The sequence below is a fragment of the Pipistrellus kuhlii genome, unplaced genomic scaffold (assembly GCF_014108245.1).
Source record: "Pipistrellus kuhlii isolate mPipKuh1 unplaced genomic scaffold, mPipKuh1.p scaffold_m20_p_3, whole genome shotgun sequence".
Taxonomy (NCBI): Eukaryota; Metazoa; Chordata; class Mammalia; order Chiroptera; family Vespertilionidae; genus Pipistrellus; species Pipistrellus kuhlii.
In genome coordinates, this window is record NW_023425529.1 from 150,926,018 (window position 1) to 150,945,878 (window position 19,861).

At 40.7% G+C, this 19,861-nt stretch overlaps 1 protein-coding gene across 34 annotated transcripts in view; it reads right to left on the reverse strand.

Annotated features, from left to right (window-relative positions):
- The window catches only part of DOCK9 (dedicator of cytokinesis 9), a 244,954-nt gene that overhangs the window by 60,694 nt on the left and 164,399 nt on the right, over positions 1-19,861 (reverse strand). For all 34 annotated transcript variants that reach the window (XM_036458435.2, XM_036458431.2, XM_036458438.2 and 31 more), the window contains exons 14-27: positions 18,760-18,842; positions 18,032-18,154; positions 14,627-14,706; positions 14,349-14,536; positions 14,149-14,214; positions 12,863-12,955; positions 11,664-11,787; positions 11,194-11,315; positions 10,190-10,276; positions 9,713-9,802; positions 7,867-7,982; positions 7,554-7,623; positions 6,604-6,729; positions 5,733-5,804 (exon numbers count right to left, since the gene is read on the reverse strand). In XM_036458435.2, the coding sequence (XP_036314328.1) occupies positions 5,733-5,804; positions 6,604-6,729; positions 7,554-7,623; positions 7,867-7,982; positions 9,713-9,802; positions 10,190-10,276; positions 11,194-11,315; positions 11,664-11,787; positions 12,863-12,955; positions 14,149-14,214; positions 14,349-14,536; positions 14,627-14,706; positions 18,032-18,154; positions 18,760-18,842 (1,440 nt within the window). The remainder of the gene's footprint in view (positions 1-5,732; positions 5,805-6,603; positions 6,730-7,553; positions 7,624-7,866; positions 7,983-9,712; positions 9,803-10,189; positions 10,277-11,193; positions 11,316-11,663; positions 11,788-12,862; positions 12,956-14,148; positions 14,215-14,348; positions 14,537-14,626; positions 14,707-18,031; positions 18,155-18,759; positions 18,843-19,861) is intronic.

Sequence of the window (19,861 nt, forward strand, 5' to 3'; positions counted from 1 at the left end):
TCTAATCCTTCAAAGGATCTCTGTGGATTAGACCTGAGGTTTCAGACTGGGGCGTGATAAAGGCCCGCCTGGAGATGTTGACAGAAACGTGGAGATGTGCCTGCAGCCAGACGCTGATCAGGACCTGAGCTTTTACCCAGTACTTAGGGTGATTCTAGCCTGTACCTCTCAGAGCCCTTCAGAAAACACCACATTAGGTTTAAGCTTCAGTCCTCTTCAAATTAATTTTAAATTCTAATTTTTCCCCACCAAGAATGCTTACCTAAGAGATTACACTCAAACCATTCAACAATTAGCTACCACTCGCTATAAACCTTTGACATGTCAGTAACTGCACAAAACATTTTTATGTACTTTCCATTGAATTATTATAAGATCCATCATGAGTTTAAACCTTATTTCACAGAGGGTCAGGTTAAGCAAATGTGTCTTCAGTCACACAATTATTATATCAACCTAACAAAGAGTCAAATCCAGATCGACCATAATCAAACAGTCAGGTATTGCTTGCTGAAAAGCCGCTGTGTTAGTCAATATGGTCCTAACTAAAAGCGGGACAACCAGATCTTATACACCTCCTGGTGTGATGCAGTAGTGCATGAAGCATCCCTGGCAAAAAAGCAAATCAAAGCTGCATGGGGCTGAGGCTCCAGATATTACAAGTTCACAGGAAAGACAGGGGCACATTACCATGTCACAGAGAACGGTGACATTACCGTCAGCCAAATCTAGAATGTGGGAAACTCTGATACACTTTGTGGAACAGAACCCCTATTTCTAGCGTGGACTTCGATGTGGAAGAAATAAAAACTTTTTTCTTAGGTTACTGTTATTTCAGATCGCTATCACGTGGCTGAATCCATGGCCCTGAAGCTTAAGATATCCCAAGTATAACACATCATGTCCTGTCTTTCCTGGTAAACCATTCCTAATTATCTCTCTCAAAAGCTCCATTCTTGTATGCTCTCAAACGTAACATCTAAGTGCCCCCCCGCCCCCCCAAAAAAACAACAACACCCTGACTTTACTATGTTCTGTTTAATCAGGCTTAGTAAGGTTTAATTTACATACCAGTATACTAAAATTCACCGTTTTAAGGTATACAGTTTGCTAAGTCTTGACCAGTGAATATAGTTGTGTAACCACCACCACAACTGAGATATAGTACATTTCTTTCACCACAAAAGTTCCCTCATGTCCCTCGGAATCCCTTCCCTCCACCTCAGCCCCTGGAGACCACTGCTCTCTTTCCTGTCCCTGTAGTGTTTCTTTTCCTAGAATGTCATAAAATGGGCTCATTCATACTGCATGAAGTCTGCGTGATCATCACAGTGACTTCCTGCACTTAACATAATGCTCTTGAGATTCATCCATGTTGCTGCAAGAATCGGTAGTTTGTTCTTTCTTATTACTAGGTAGTATTCCATTGTATGGAGTTACTGCTATTTGTTTATCCATTCACCAGTTAATGGACATTTAGTTGTTTCCAGTTTTTGGCTATTACGAGTATTAAGTTGCTATGAGCATTTACATGCAGTTCTCTCTGTAAATATGTTTTTTTAAGTTTTATTTATTTATTTTTAGAGAGAGAAGTGAAGGGGGGGGGGAGAGAAACATCAGTTTGTTTTTCTACATATTTATGCATTCATTGGTTGATTCTTGTGTGTGCCCTGACCAGAGATTGAACCTGCAACCTTGGTCTATGGGGACAATGCTCTAATCGACTGAGCTACCTAGCCAGAGTCTCTGTGAATGTTTTTATTTCTTTTCACTAAATACTTTTAAGTAGAATTGCTGAATCAAATAATTAGTTGTTTTAATATTCTCCCTTATTTATTTATAATGCTTTCCATCCTTATCCTCAATCCCACCTCATCCCTCCAATGCTGGATCTTCATCAGCATCACCCTAAAATGTCATTTCATATTATTGCAGTTAGAGAGCTAACATGACAGGTATGTTAATCGGTTCCACAGGCTAAACTCCAAGGGGACGATACACTCACTGATATAAAAGTTTCCAAGCCTCACTGCTGACATTTATATGCTCTTTCATCTCGTCATTTCTGCTCAAGAACCTACTATACCTCTCTATGGTCTTTACCGAATCATTGCCTCAAAGCCCTCCATAACCTCACTGTTATTTTGAGTGGATCTTGTTTTTCACTCTTTCCCTCTGCTCTCAGCCTGAGCTCTGCACAGGGGCCTTTCCTGGGCACAAGCTCTTCCCTGTGCCTCTGCTCGTGCTCTTCTCTCTAAACCTGGCCTTTCTAGGCCCAGGTCAGATTCCCTTTCTATCTGCACATCCATCTCCTGTCATTCTGGAGCTCACATATACACCTTCCTGCACTCTCCTCTGACTGTTTCAAGCTGAATGTCTTCATTCTCCAGGGCAATGTCAGCTTCAAGGCTGAGGATGTGTCCTCTAATCCACGTGCATTTCTGCTTAATGCTCTGCACAGAGCAAACAACTGTTCAAAGCAGTTATTCATGAATGAAAGCACGGACATAAACATTCTGCTATCGCCTGGGTACAGGATTCACAATTATGGCTTAGGGGAAGTCCAAACAGTCCATTTAGAACACGAACCATACCATTCTCCTTCTACTTTTCAAATGAAAGCTCTTTCCTCGCTCAATTAAGCCTGAAAATGGTTGAAGGTTAAATAAGTAACACTAAAGGGCATATATCCATCCTATCCTATGCCAGGTTTTCCAAGCACACTGGTGGAATGCCAGCAATTTGCTGGATCAACGTGGGAGGAAAGGAAATGCAAAATGAGTCTGCAGAAATTATAGGTGCTAAATATAAATGATAGAAAATAAAACCTACCTAAAATATGTTGCCATTGAGGCACAGTGGGGTTCGGAGTTTACAAACTTAGTAGGTCTCAGAAATCTATTCAAAAATCGCTTATTAAAATTCCAAGCACATGCCACCTATGAAATCCTCATGTCTAGCAAAGAAATTGCTTATTTTAGATCTTTCAGGTTCGATTCCGGTCAAGGCCGACGCTCTATCCACTAAGCCAAACCGGTTTTGGCTAGGATATACAATTCTTAAGATGGAAGTATAAGGCAAGTATAAAAATAACGATTCCAAACACATAAAACTCATTAGTCCTAAAATATAAGGCAGACTGAATGAAGGCTTAAAAAAAAAAAATGGGAGAAAAGTTTCTAGATCAACAATGTGTGAATTAGGGGAAAAGTGGCCTGGTTTCCGGGTGACATGAAGAGAAGGTCAGAGGGGAGCCTTCCAAAGCAAAACTGTCCAATTCTTCCAGGTGGTAAGTGGGCATTTGGGATCTCTTTTTATAGCAAATTATGTTATAGTTACGTTTTCTCCTTGTGGATGCTAGTGTTTACTTTTTTAAGCTGGATAACAATTTTAAAACAAGCTACTTCTAAAAACTCTCTGAATATTGTTTTAGGACCGAGACACAATTAACTTCAGGAAAGGCCTGTGCCTGGTAACATTTGAGTGGTTTGTTCCACAGAGTTCCAAAAACAAACGACATCCCAGAGGCCCCGGAGAACTAGGTTATGGGGCTGGACATGGCAGAGCATCTGGGAAAGACTGGTTCTGACTCCAGAATAAGTCAGGTCTTGGCTCTGCTCAGTGGGGCAGCCCTGGGCAGGTTACTTCATGGGTCTATACTTCCATCTCACCCTCTGTGACAAGGGAGGAGTTGGACCAGAGGTAGCTCTCAGATCTCAACCCCCCCCCCCCCCCCCAAAAAAAAAGGTCCATGGTTTAATTTGGGCTCTGGAGTAAAGAGCACATGCAATTGAGTTCCTTTACTAACCCATCACAGGTCCCAGAAAGAGGTCATGGATACTTGATTTTAAATATACTTCTTATGAGTGTTTCCAAACTGTTCATTATCTCCCTGACCATCACTCCCATGGTCTAGTTGTACACTTTCCCACCTAAATTCATGAGGGCACAAACCGCACTACATTTAACTTCGTAGCCCTTGAGTCTGCGTATAATAAAGAGCTCAAAATATAACAAATCAGTTATATTTTTAAACATAAGCAAGTCATCAATCTTTCTGAAGTAATTATACTGATTTAGAGCAAAAAAAATAATAAAATATCCAGTGGGACCTTGTTATGGATTGAACTGTGTCCCCTGAAAACTCATATGTTCATATTCTGTACCTCAGAATATGATGGTATTTGGAGACAGAGTCTTGAAAAGGGTAATTAAGTTAAAAGCAAGGTCATTAAGTGGCCTTGATCCAACATGGCTGGGGTCCTTATAAGAAAGGAGGAGATTAGGACACAGAAGAAGGACAGTATTAATACACAGGAAACCATCGACAAGCCAAGGAGAGAGGACTCAGAAGGAACCAAACCTACAAACATCTTGATCTTGGACGTTCAGCCTCCAGAATTGTGAGAAAACAAATTTCTACCATTTAAGCTGTGGTAGTTAGAATGGCAGCCCGAGCAAACTGAAATAGGCCTAAAGCCCATCCTGCTTATGACAACATATTTATTTACGGTATTTATTTTTTTCTACAACAACATTTTTAAGAGGAAGGTAGTATATTCAAATAACCTGCCTACGTGTGTGTACGTGCACGTGGGTGTAGGCACATGTATATATGCATGTATACCAGCAGCACATTGCCAAGCAGACAGTCTGCTAGAGTTTTCCCTTGGCGGGCTGTCCTGGCATGATTCGGATGGTGCGTTACTCGGTGGAAGGCAGGGCCCACCTCCATCTGGCACCTCCCTGTGTGCTAAAGCTAGAATGAAAAGGAAACCATCTGGTCAGGCACCCACGCTGCCTCTACTAGAGGAAACTACAGCTTTACGGTCTGAACCACCAACCTGGAGCCTGACAAAACCTATCGGCCTTTCCCAAGGCTTCCTCCAGGAGTCCAGATGGCCCAGATCCTGACCCTCCAGGCCTGAGACTCTGCCCTCCTCCCCACATTTATTTAGAGAGACTTGCCTGGCACCACAATGGTTCCCTGCACAAGCACCTTTGGCTCTCACCCAGACCTCTCCAGCTCACACTTCTGTATGCGACGATGTGGCAAGAACTCACAGTCACAATAGCAACTGCAAGGCTGTGCATTTCAGGAGCTCCACAGCATGCCACCTGCGTTTACTGCCTTGGAATTTTATAAAAATGCATCTGGGCTCAGACAGGCAGCAACCAGTCATACCTCGACAGGCAACAGTCCAGAGGCACACACACGGCACCACGGAGAGGTGGGCCGGGGGGGTGACTAAGTTATCTGAGTCCATTCATTGGCTACAGAGGACGTGAAGTAGCACCAGACCTGCTTCTAAATCCCTGAGAAATGTCTAAGATGTTCAAGACACTTAAGAAATACCAGGTAAATGCATTTTAAATGAATATTTAAACTACTATTCCCTTTTCAACAAACTGGGAGATATCTAAGCTAGTCAAAGGAAAGGACACATTTTTCTTAGGATTTAATAACACAGTGTGTGAGGAGTATGGGCATGAGCCAGAGTGGTCTCCAAACCTGGCTCCCTCCATTCACCAGCAGCATGACCTTGGGCAGGTAACTCAAGCACCATGGCCTCAGTTTCTGTAAAATGAGGGGTAAAACTTATACTCCCCCTGCCTACATTAGGATTGTTATAAAGCTAAAATGGTTTATCACTGGAAAAACAGTACGGTAAGCCATAAACACAATGAAAGATACTTTTTTCTAGGAACCATCACAGGATGGAGCGACATACCTTCACCTTGGAGTTCTCTATCAAGTGCTGAGCCATGGATTTTATCAAGACATCAAAGAAAAACCAGGAGTACTGAAAGAAAAAAAAAGGATTCCAGTGAGCAAAACAACCAGCTGGAAGAGACCTTTATTCTCTTAGGCCAGTGGTCAGCAAACTCACTAGTCAACAGAGCCAAATATCAACCGTACAATGATTGAAATTGCTTTTGAGAGCCTTTTTTTTTTTTAACTTAAACTTCTTCTAACGCCACTTCTTCAAAATAGACTCGCCGTGGTATTCTGTGGAAGAGCCACATGCAAGGGGCCAAAGAGCCGCATGTGGCTCACAAGCTGCAGTTTGCCAACCACGGTCTTAGGCTGGCAAAGTCACTGACATAAAACAAATATGACCAAAAACACATGGCTGAACCTCTTGGCAAGTTATTATTGGACCACAGTTTCTGGCAGGTGTTCTCTTGTTTTCACATGTCTGACAATAAGTGACTCCATCCCACCAGGGACAGGTACATAAGCTCAGCAACCCACAAAGAGGCTCTGTTCTATTAGATTTGCAACCATTCCCCTTGGCTGAGTCTCACCTGCTAACACTTGCCTGTAAAATCTCTAACTCATGGTCTTCCAATTATTAAAACATGATTTATTAATGCCAAAGAGGCCATGAAGCTTTGAGTATAATAATAATTTGCAGCTTTCATAGTAGCACCAGTACAAGGGGCAATGTAGGTATCAAAGAACTAACTCTGTCACTGCTTTTTAGGAGGTGGTGATCCTCACTAACAGCACACAGAAAGAGCGAATTGATCTAGCTGAGGAGTCTGAGGTTTCTTTCATCAGTTTCAATACTGCAGAGCCATGATGGCCTCCCAACATACCTTAAGCAGTTTATTGCTGGTGAGAAAATCAGCAGAAGGCTTGAGAATTGCCGTCATGGATTTGGCCAGTTCTTCATGCACTGTCTTATATTCGGCGGCAATATACGGCTCAGCCTTGTACGCGTACTTTGAAGAAAAGGGAAAGATGCTTTAATGCACTGGTTTTCCAAGCTGAGCTGAAAGCTGAGGAGGCTCCAGAGGATGAGGATCGGGGACTCAGGTACAATGGCATGGGTGGGAGAGGAAGGCGTGGAAATGGAATGTGGGAAGGGTTGTTGTCATGTGACAGAAAGGGGGAGCTCAGGATGTCTTTGGGGGACCCACCTAAATATGAGAATCACCTGACTCAGGCCAGTGGTCCTCCAGCCCGTAGCTCCACCTCCTAAGGACTTCAGGAAATGTGTCACATGACACTGCTAACTGATTCCTTCAACAACCAAAACTTCACTTTTTAGATGGACACATAGCTATAATTCATACTGTCAAAGATTAAATGGAATGTGTGCAACTGTTTAGAACAATCACTGCCACCATGTTTACTGAATACTGTCCATAAATGAAGAACTGTTGCTATTTATCCCAGCACGTAGATGGAGGCCTGGGAAATTTTAGATGGGAAAAGAGAAAAATGAAGACAAGAAGCCATACCAGAGGCCTCGCTAAGCGTGAGTTAATACTCTTCTTTATAAATGTCCACATCACGTGCAGCACCCACAAAAGAAGAAATGTAGTTGACAAAATGATAAGTAAATAAATGAAAGGCTGCCCTCTTTGGACTTCCCATCATCTAGGTGGGACTCCTGGCTATGTGATACAGAAAAGAAAGCAGAGGTATTAAGTTTCATCCCAAAATATACCCAAATCACTAGATTAAAAAAAAAAAATAAGTTCTTAGAAGGAAAATTGGAGAGCCACAGATTTAAGTGATTGGAACAGTTTATTTTACATACCTTAACATATGACCTCAAGTGGCTCTCCAATTCTTCCTCATGGCACTGGGCAACCACATGAATAATGACCCTACACACCACAGGAATGAATAAAGCAATGAATAGTAATGTGAAAATGGAAACATTTCATTATTATCACAGTAGAACAATGACGATGCTATTGGCACCACAGGAAACAAAGAATTAAATGAGATCTCTCCATCTGCCTTAAATATAATGTTTAACACACACTATGCATCCGGATATGTATGACTGTGCTCCAGATGTGGATAGACCGAAAGGGAGGGGAGTGTCCACCTCACCCCTCTCTCACCGTGTCACGTTGACGGCGACTTCCTCATGAGTTGCTCTGGTGAGGACACGGAACAGCTGGTTTAGGATGGTGGGTAAGAAGGCAATCATCACGTGGCCTTCCATGGCGTGCAGGCTCTACAGATATGAAATACCAAAGTCCGAGTTATCCTCTGACATTAAACCAACACTAAGCAATTTTCACTCAGTTCAGATAAGGTTGGGAGAAGTGCATCTAAAGCAAAAGGAAGGCAGTGAGTGGCAGGCAGGATAAGGGACAAAGATGTCCATGTCTGTGAATATGTTACACGGCAAGGGGAATGAAGGATGCTAACCAGCTGGCCTTAAGATAGGGGGATGCTCCTGATTTAATCAGGTGGGCCTGCTGTGACCACAGGGGTCCTTAGAAGTGGAAGAGGGAGGCAAAAGAGGCGAGTCGGGGGAGACGTGTCTAAGGAAGAATGGTCAGCGGTGCAACTTGTTGGCGTTGACATGGACGAAGTGACCACAAGCCAAGGAATGAAGGCAGCATTTGGAAACCGAAAAGGGTAAGAACCCAGGTTCACCCTAGATTCCAGAAAGGAAACTCGCTATTAATAACACCTTGATTTCAGCCCATTGAGGCTCCTACTGGACTTCTGACCTACAGAAGTGTAAGATAATACATGGTATTGTTTATAGGCCACCAATTTGTGGTAATTTCTTACAGAAATAATAGGAAACTAATGCCAAGGTTCTTCTTCAAGTCACATGGCTGTCTCTGAGGCAGCCAAAGGGGATTCTGTGATTTCAGGATCCCTAGTCCAATTTGCTTAAATCAAATAAACTTCTACTGCATTTCTCACCTTTCTTACAACTTGTTCCCATGTCTAGAATGCCCTTTTAGCTACTTTACTTTTAAAAAATATTCCCCTAAGGAGACATATGGACTACTATTTGTAATACATTAAACCAGTGGTTCTCAATCTTTCTAATGCCATAACCCTTTAATATAGTTCCTCATATTGTGGTGAACCCCAACCATGAGGAACTGTATTAAAGGGTTCTGGCATGAGAACCACTGCTTTAAACAATAAAATAATAAAATAATAAAATAAAATAATAAAATAATAAAATAAATTAAATTTTTAAATAAAAACAAAAAATGTTCCCCTAGAGCAGTGTTTCCCAAACTTTTGACATATGTGTACCCCTTCTATAATTTTCGTAACGCTGAGTACACCTCGTACTCATGAGGACGTAGAATTAGGCGCAGCTAAGCACGGTGCAGTGCATATCCCCACCAAACTCCGGTGCAACGCATACCCCCACCAAACTCTTTCTGTACCCCTGGGGGTACGCGTACTACACTTTGGGAAACACTGCCCTAAAGTCTTGTTCTGGATGGCACTCCTTTAGACAAATCCCGCTTGCTCCCATGTGCAAAAACTGCAGAAGTCTCCGTGACCCTGCGCAAAGCTGGGGTTGCTGGTATGTATTATCTGTTTTGAATCACCTGCTATGCAGTCTCGAAGCTTATGTCATCTCTGACAGTGAACCAGAAGTTACTTAAAGGTGAGACTATAGTAACTGCTTCTGTGTATCTGATTCTGCCCTGTGAGACCAGAGAGCACTCAACATGGGTGGCCTCTGTAAGCGAGGGGTTTCCTATGCAGGGAACAGTATGTTTTAGGTCTGGCCTGAGAAAAATATGTGTGGGACTAGGATGAAGGTGAGGGGAGCACAACTTCGAGTGCCCTTCTTGACACTATCTCAAACCATACAAAAGCTGTTGGTGTGAGGGTATCTAGCTAAGAACACCACCAAAGAGAAAACCCAATAAACTCCCAACTCATTATAAAAGGGTCACTAAGAAAGCCGTCTGATACCTTAAGGTACTTCACAAGTTCATTCCCTAGAGCTTGGGCTCCAGATTCAGTTTTCTGACAGTACTGGAAAAAATTATGCAAATGCTGATCCTGGGAAGGAAAAAAAGAAAGTTTATTAGCATATCTGCTGTAGAAATAGAAGTACTTGCTTCTTACAGCATGCATTTTTCATTTAGACTATAAAAACTGAGCATATAAAATGAAATATCAAAGAGGTAAAAATGAAAACAAATTTTAAAAAATGTTTCCAAAGATCCTCCAACAAAAGAGGAAAACAGTTTTAAAAAGATTACTTTTGTATTTATCATTTACTTCAGTACATATGAGCACCTTATCTCTATTTACTTTCTTCAAAGAGGACTTACAGAGTAAAAATAAATCCATAGGACATGTCAATTAAACTTTTGTTTTGCCAAAAAAATTATACCAACTCATTCACAGAGCAATCCCTGCTAATTTTAACGGACTAGCGCGTACCTGAGTATACACCGTAGAAACCAGATGGGTTGAAACTTTCAGCAGGGGCTTGCTTCCATCCACCCATTTAATTTCTGGACCACAATGCTGAAAAATATGGGGGGGAAAAAATCCCAACAGATGAGTGATCTTGGCTTCAATCACCATCCTGAATGAGGGCCCTGATGAGGTGCGGAAGCCCCAACAGCTCTGGTGACTGGATAGTCATGCCTATGCCTGGCTCACAGCAGGATGAAACCAACACTAACTCCCACTCACTTTCTTTCCTCGAGGACAATGCTCTTCTTCCTGGATTTTATAAATTATCTTTCCTGTTGAGTTGCAGCTGTCAGGATTAGTGTCCATTTGAGAGGGAAAACATCCTATTTCGCCAATGACTTAACCAAACTTGAGCTCAGGACTCTGAAGGTGATGGTACAAGGTACCAGATAAAGTGGATAGGACAGTAAGTACTCCTGGCACAGCCAAAGGGTCAATATTTGTTTGTGCCCTTTTTTTAAATTTCAGAAACCTTCATTTTTCTCATGTTCAGATTAGGAACCATAACTGAATGTTATATGATTTAATCTTATTTTGGAATATTTTAACTATCTGTTCATAATAGGAGCCCACATTTGGCTCTATTTAAAATGCAGAGAAACATTAAAAGCCATTCAGAATGAAAGGAAACAAAAACCTTTTCTGAGCATCTTATAAAACTGAAGTCTACATGATCTAAAATGGCTTAAAAAATGCAAAACCCACAAACCAACAGGAGGAATCTGAGACAATTCAGGCACTAATGAATCAGAACGAGCTCCATGTGGATGAGATGTTTGCTTACTGGACTTATTACATTATGTTGGAAGATAATTTCTAATCATTTGCATGACCCTAAGAATGCATCTTTATTTGATCATGGCTAGTTCGTAGAGCTTTTCTTCCTTATCCAGTATCTCCAAGTCTTTAGCTGATCTTTCATGTTTTCTGAAGGAATGGGATAAATCAATCTTAAATTCCGATACCCTGCCCATCCCAAGCTCCTGGTAGCCAAGGTAGCCAGGTGGGAGATTGGCTGAGACAGGAACGTGCTGCTCATTGGTCACCACCCTTCCATCTTTCAGAAGAGGAAGCCAGGCATATCCAACTGTTGAAACAAAGAACAAACAGATTCACTGTAAGTGTACGAAAACTGATGAAAGAAAGCCAATCTTACTAAATTGCCCGATCTTCAAGAACTGTTAATACCATTCAGGGTTAAGAAATTGAAGAGACCCTGAATACAATCTCTGTAGTCCATTGATTGCTTTGGGATTAGAACTTTAAAATTACCTTTTATAGAAACTTATATATACAAACCAGGCATGCTACTTTCACAAGCATCATCTAAAAACTCCTTTGCGAAAGAATGCAAATGCATAGAAAAATAAAATCTAAGAAATGAATTTGTAAGTTATATAAAAAAAAAAATCAAAGGGATAATGAAAGTTCAAACCTTGTGTTTCAACAACATCCTTCTTCTTTGTGCTTCCTTTGCTTGAATTATCACAGCTGACGTGGAAAAATGTGAACAACAAGTGGTGCTTTTCGTGTAGCTGGGTGGGCAACTCTATTTTAATCTGCAAGGAAAGCAAAGCAACGACTTCTCTAATATTCCAGAACAACAAAATGTTTTGGTGATAGCAGCCACACAACGTGTCACCCAACGCCTAATGGTCCATTTGGTCTCCAAACTAATAGTAATGTTTGTAGTCAAAGAAATCTGAGACTGTAAATTGTGCTAAGGAAGAAATGGGTCCTCAATGCAATGTTATACTGTTATGGGCTGAATGTTTGTGTTCTCCTCTACCCGCCCCCCCAACCCTTCCCCCAAAAGTCCTTCCCAAATTCACATGTTGAAATTCTAACCCCAAAGGTGATGGTATTAACAGGGGCCTTTGGAGGTGACTAGGTCATGAGTGTGACCTATGTGGGATGAATGCTCTCATACAAAAGAGATCCCACAGAGCGCCTGGGCCCTTTCCACCGTACGAGGATACCCCTGAGAATCTGCGACACTGACCATGCCAGCACTCTGCCCTTGGACTTCCAGCCTCCAGGACTGTAAGCTATAAATATTTGCTATTTATAAGCCATTTAGCCTGTGGTATTTCATTAAACAGCACAAACAGACTAAGACATGACTGACCAAAACTAGAAGAGTTAATATTTAAATTCTGGAAGGAATTGGAAAACACATGAGAGAAACCACTACATTAACTTAACATAGCCAGGCATGGTGACAAACCAGGGTAGAACATTTACCAGTAGAATTTATTAGTAGTTTTTAACCACCTACATATAATTTTACATTAGGAAACCCAACAACAAGGAAGTTCCAACAGATGTAGCTATACTTAAGTATGGATCTGATAGAAACTATGTCAGAATTAATAATTGTGGTAGTGACAGAGGAGGGATTTTTAACTTTTTCTTTGCTACAATATCTGCATTTTCCAAGTTTTAATTTTTTACAATAAATACATTGCTTCTCTAATTAGAAAAATTTATGTAACATAAATAATTCAACATTTAGTTCTATCACTGTCCTTTCAGTATAGTATGCAGCTTCCCTTGAGTTTTTGCTTTACTAAGCAAAGAACTTGGAGTTTTCCTTAAAATGGGTTAAACTGAGTTTTCCCTTGAAAATCTTACCTCATCATAAAATTCTGGGTTTTGATGATGGTGTAAAACTGCAGCAAAGGCGCTTCTTGTGAACACGGGCCCGCCGGGTCTGCCATAAATGCACTGAAATAAGAGTTAGCGAGGGAAACACCAGCATTCAATTGTTAGAGAAAGAAATCAAACTCAGATGTGTTGTAAAGAGCACTCCCACAGCATAAGCTTAACCAGCTCTGATGGATTTACTTCTGCCTGTGAAACTCCAGATGGACAAGCCCCCTTATCCTGGGCCCAATTCACCCTCCAGCTCCCTTCCCAGCCCTGCCCTGAGCCTCCCACCCTCTGAGCTGTGGCTCTGAATCACACCTTGCTCACTGCTCCCTTTCCCACTGCCCTGCCTCTGCTTACGCAACCTTCTGTCCCAGGGATCTTCCCTTCTAAGTGCCCCAAGCAAACTCTCATGCAACCTTCCGAAAATGGTGAACTCCTTCCTCTGTGTCCCTTCAGCATTTTTCCGTTCTAATTATTCAGTTTTGTAAAATAAACCCTTTCAGTACCTTCTGTATGCAAGGAGCTTTTTTTCATAACTGTCTTTTCCCACCAAACTACGAAATTTCTTAAGGGCAAAAACTATACTACATTGTTCTCTGCAACTCTGAATCCTCCACTTCTTGCAAAGTCATTTTCATACAGTTTCAGTAAAGAATTTGGGCTCTGGAGCCAGACTGCCTGTGTTTGAATACCAGTTCCCCTAATGTATGACACTAAGCCATTTATTTAAAGTCTGTGCATTAATCTCCTCATCTTAAAAATGCAGATATTCATAGTACCTAACTCAAAAGACTGTTATGAGAATTAAAGGAGTTTAGTAACTATAAAGGCTCTAAGAGCAGAGCTTAGAATATAATGAGTACTCAATAAGCATCAATAATATACTACTGTTATTATTATTATTATAACAAACACTTAATAAATGCCAATCTATTATTATTACTATTTATATTATCAATGTTACTAATATAATTCTTAACATCCATACAATCCCTGGCTCATAGCAGGTGCCCAATGTGTTTACTGTATTAAACATACATCAGAACCTTTCATCCCTAAAATATATAACAAAACAGAAATAATAAATTAGGAATAATAACTCAATTATTCCATATTCTGTAAGGTTCAGCATGTGTGGTTATATGATGTGATGTCATGTTATTTTTGTGTTTGTGTCAATTAAAACGTGCCAGATTCCTTTAGTTGTGCTATATCATGTAACTGCATTATGAAAATGGGAAAATGGGAACATATATAAAAAAACAAACCTTCAAAGGCTGAGAGTCTTCCTCATCTGAATCTTTGAATTCAATGCAAATAGCAATATTTCTGGCCTGCAGCATATTTAAAGGAAAAAGGAAAGAAGGGGACAAAAAGCCAGGATATATGAATATTTATAAAAGAACAGGAGTAGCCAAAACCCAAGAGAATTTGACACCAAAAATGAAACCTCCTTCTTTACACTCACCTTGGCAAAAGACTTCTGACTGTCATATTTCAAGTATTTGGGATAAACATAAAGGTGGTTATTATAGGTGGTATACGGTTGAGTGTATTTTGGTAGGCAGGGCACAAATTCCTCTACTTCAAACATGATTGGAGTTTTAGTACAGGTTTCAAATTGTTTTGTGGGAATGTAGGATGAATTGACATAATCTGAAAAAAATAAAAACAAACAAATTGAAGTAAAAAAAAAACAAAAACCACCAACATTTTGTCTGTTTATTACACAGAACTTACACTTACTGGGAAAGTCTGAGGAAACATTATCGATTGTAATGTCTAGATTGCCCAATATCACTGGGAGCTTAGCCATCTTCTCGGGTCTACAGACAAGAGAAAAATCAAACATTTATAAGTTAGATGAGCTCTATAAAACCTAAATTATAGAGAGCACTTCCTAGAGAAATATAATGCAAGCCACAAACGTAGTTTTAAACTTTCTAGTAAGCACATTTAAAAAAGAAACAGGTAAAATTAGTTTTAAGAATATATTTATTTAACCCATTATGTCCAAATTATTATATTTAAATATAAAATCACTATAGAAAGTGCATTCATATTATTCAAAATCAGATGTGTATTTCCATTACAGCACATTTCAGTTTGGAGTTGCTATATTTCAAGTGCTAAACAGCCACATTTGGTAGTGGCTACTGAATTGGACAGCAAAAGTCAAGTTAAGAACATGAGCAAAATGTTAAAGTTTTCCTGAACCATTCCAAACTCACCATACATTCTTCACTCAGTTAGAATCCTGAAAATTCAGAACCAGAAGTCATCTTAATCACTAGTGTCTAGCAAAATGCTGCGTACCAAGCAGGTACTCAATGAAATATATGGTGTCTGTACTTGGTTTGACTCAATCCATTATAAGAGTCTCCTCTACAATGTGCCTGACAAGCACTGCCACTGCTCCACCCTTCCTAGTGACAGGATACTTTCAGCACTCAGACTGCTCTTCCGCATAGCATGGGAAAGTCACCTCTCTGAAACTTCCTCTCATCAAGGGGCTTAGTTATGCTTTCCTGTGGAACACCTTTCAACCATCTAGAAACAGCTTTCGGAAGTCTTCCATTCTCAGCTTTTCTGCACTTTCCTCCAATGCCAATTCTCTCCTAGAAGAAGGTCCCATTTATATTGTTGCACCCAGACTTGCATAATGGCCTGAGCAGTGAGGGTAGCTATCTGTTTTTACTTATTTTTTATTGATTGATTTTGAGAGAGGGAGGGAGAGAGAGAGAGAGAGAGGAAAGCAGAGAAAGAGAAGGAGATGAGTCATTGTTCCACCCATCCATGTACTCATTGGTTTATTCTTGTATGTTCCCTGACAGGGAATTAAACCTGCAAACTTGGCATATTGGGATGACGCTCTAACCAACTGTACAACCCAGCCAGGTTTTGAACAATACACCCATCTATTGATGCTATTACTTTTAGGTACCCACACCTAGTGATTCAAATGAAATTTACAACCACCTAAAAATCCCTAAATCTTTGTTCATATGCTTTACTATCATGCCACATCTCTTCATTCTGATTTATACAATTAAGTTTTTGGGACTCAGAAAAGGATTTTATTTTTATCTTGATGAAATTTCATTTCTTTATATACTTGAGGCATTTCTAGTTTATCAAAACCCTCCTAAATCCAGGTATTAACAGCTAATGTATTGGATATTCCTAATGGCTTCATGTTGCGAAGACATTTCACCAGCATATTATAGTCTCTTATAAAAGTCATTGATGAAGATACTGCACAGAATATTGCCATGAACAGGTTCCTCTCAACCCTCTCGATGCTCATCGCCAGACTGACACTAGCCTATTCCTGGCATCTGGTTACTCCAGCAGTTGCACATCTGTCCACTCAGGTGTACTACACTTCTCTGACTTGCTCATAGGACATCTTGGAATATGCACTTGTCAAAGGCTTTGCATCCCTGTTGGACCAGCTTAGCAGCCCAATTAAAGAGAGAAGCAGAAATGTGATTAGAATGACTAGTTTGACATAACATGACTTGTTCCTAGAAAACAGAACAGTTTGGTGGTTCTTCATAAGCCACCTGTTTAATAATTTCTTTTGGATACTGCCAAGAAACATCAAAGTTCACTGGTCGACAGACGCAGCATTTGGTTTTGTCCTCATTTTTTAAAAGTTCCTAACTCCTGTTTTTAAGATTCCTCAGACATAACTGTAATCTATTAAGCAGCCTCACGTGTAACTTGTCGTGTTATTGTTCACCAGAAAACAGAGTTCCTGAACAGTTCTACATTCTTGCTTCCTTTGATTACAGACTATGTTGAGCATATTCATCTGTGCCCATCAGCAGCTCCAACATGCAGAATCACATTCTCTCATGGTTCCTCCTCATTTCCACCTGTCTTTTGTATACAACTGAGTTAAAACGAACAACTCCTGGAAATCCTCAGATATAACTGTCAGGAAGGTGACTCAATAATTTTTCACACATCCTGCCTTCCGTCAAAAAATTTATGGCCAAAAGATGCCCAGCAAAGGAAATCAGTTTTTGTAAGTTCAGAAATGAACTTCTCAGATTCTCAGCCAGACTGACTTCCACCATTGCCCAGCCTCTCTCTATCACATTGTTATGGGCTGAGTTGTATTCCCAAAAAAGATATGTTTAAATCCTAACCCTAGTATCTGTGAATGTGGCCTGATTTGGAAATGGAGTATTTGCAGATGTAATCAAGTGAAGACGGGGTCACTAGGGTGTGCCAATATCACGTATTGCTGTAAGAGGAAGGACATTAATACAGACACACAGGAAGATAGCCCTGTGAAGACAGAGGCAGAGCTTGGAGTTATGCTGCCACAAGCCAAGGAATGCCTGGGGCTACAAGAGGCTGGAAGAAATGAGGAAGGATCCATCCCTGGAGAACTCAGAGGGAGTGGGCCCTGCCAACACCTTCATTTTGGACTCTGGCATGCAGACTTAGGAGAACAAACTTCCAGTTTTAAGTCACCCAGTTTGTGGTACTTTGTTATCACAGTTATAGGAAACTAACACACTCATTAATAGATATAAAGCATTTAGAACTATAAACAATAAGTACTATGTAAGTTATTTCCCCCTCCCCAAGTCCTCCCCCCCCCCCCCCCCCCACACCCACACACACAAATCACCCATTCAATTAATAGTACCAGGAGCACTCCACTGTGTAAGTCAGAAACCTGCATTCATTTATCTGAGACTACCAACCATTTTTTTCTCCTTCCACCCTACTGCCCAATCAGGAAACTAAGACCCAGTAATTGGGCCTCTCTGACATAACTTGAATTAGTTTCATTCTTCCTGTTTCCACTTGTAGAGGCTTTGCTGAAACCCCTCCCACTTCTTGCAAAGGTTCCTCAACTGCCTCCTTCTTCCTCAGGTTCATCTCTACCCTCAACCCACCTGTAACAGAACCACCAATGACATCCTTTACAGAATTCAAATCAACTAGGTTACTCTACAAATTTTAAACACTCTCTTCCTTCCCAAGCACTGGAGATAAAGTTCCACGCTCACCCAACATGCCCTGGGGTGTTTGAGTGGAGAGATTTAAAAGACAGCTCCTGCTTCCTCCCTCCCCACCAAACAACTTCTAGTTCTTAGAAGTGGAAATAAGCAAGGCCTGGAGACTCACTTCCGAAAGTCCGCCAGCAACTTGAGCATGTCGTCATTGGAGAGCTTATTGCTGTCTTGCTTGTAGAGAGCAGAGAATCTGGCATTCTTGTCAAGGTTTCCAGATGTATCCCTAAACAACGTCCTGAAATAGCAAAACAACACTTCCAAACTGAGTTTCCAAAAGACCAAAATAAACCCACGACTTAACTCTGGTTTCTATGTGAAGACTAATTATTATTCCATTGGCTGTAGCCAAGAGAAATCTCATTACCTAAAAACAAGGAAGATATTTATAAGGATGAACAAAACTAACTCAATTTACATAGAAAACATTTCCAGCAAATGGCCTATGCTTCGGAAACAACATACACAGTCGAGTTCTTAAGAAGCAGAGATCGAAAAATAAAGAGGACTGGCAGATGGCACATGCAGTCACCCATGCCCAGCTGGAGAAACGCGGCTGGAACCCAGAATACCATCTCTGCATCACACATTCCTGCTCATCCTGCCAATTCCACACAGCTACCCTCCAACCAGCATCTTTCTTTTTTGTGACTCTAATAAATGATTATTCAGATACAGGGCTTACTTACTTTTTAACTTTACACATTTAAATCCTATTCCTCTCTGGTCAATAAAGAGAATAGATTGATCAATCTATAACTCATCTATCTATCTATCTATCTATCTATCTATCTATCTATCTATCTCCATCTATATGAAAGGTATAAAAGATGTTCCCCTTACCTTGCTGCCCAAGCAAATGGCATCCTATACTGTCCGAGTCTTTGGCATGCCTGTTTGGCATTCTTCAGCACCTTCTGAGCAACCTTGAAGACATCAGAATAAAGCCATGAGATGCCAAATCCCAGTGACAGAAGAATTATCATCTAAAGAGCTTGTGCAGAACCCCATAATTTGGGGATAAATATTCATTATTAAAACCCTATAGGTGTTGACTTATTAGGGCAAGTTTTTAATTTTATATTTTTGCTTTCTGAGTATAAATTCTGCTATTTTCACTTCCTAATAACTATTTTTGGCTTTTTGTGGATTAACTGATTAACCCTATAGTACACAGTGAAGCAGATCTGCTTTTAGCTTATGATGTACACATGGCAGGTCTATCAATCAACTATACCCCATGGCTAAAGCAGATGACACTTTATTTTCCCAAATGTGCTTGTTCTGGGCTATTGCATTGTTACCAATGCAAAGTCTGATTCATTCAGAGTGATGTGTTGAAGGGCTTTTTACGTTAGTTAAGTACATCCAAGACAAACCAAGTTTAGAAAAAATAATCTAGTTCCTGTGAACCAGCGTTTGCTCTGCAGACTGCAGCATCAGCATCAGAGGGAAGCTGTGAGGAATGCAGAGCCCCAAGCCCTGCCCCAGCCCTCCTGAATCAGAACTTGCATCTGACCAGACCTCTGGTGACCTGTGTGCAGTGGAACTGGGTTTGAGAAGCACTCATCTAGAAGGCCCAGGAGGAGAATAATAGAGCTATCTGTCTCTAAGTCAAAATGAAAATAGCTGTTTGAATCTATAGGCTATTACACCTCTCTAGGTTCCACTTTCCACACCTTCAAAATGAAGGGTTTAGTTTGTACTTTTCATTACAAAACACTATGATTCTATCATAATCATGCTGTGGAGATTGCTGCCTTCATGAGTGAACTGGAAAACACATCTTGATTCAAACAGATGTCAGAAGCTCAACGAGGCCCTCCCTTTCTTCTTCAATGGGGTGTATTCATGTGGGGACTCAGGGGGACACAGTCACAGGGTAAAATGGCCTACTTTCCAGGGTGGCAATTTGGGGAGAAACTATTATTTTTCGGATTAACAA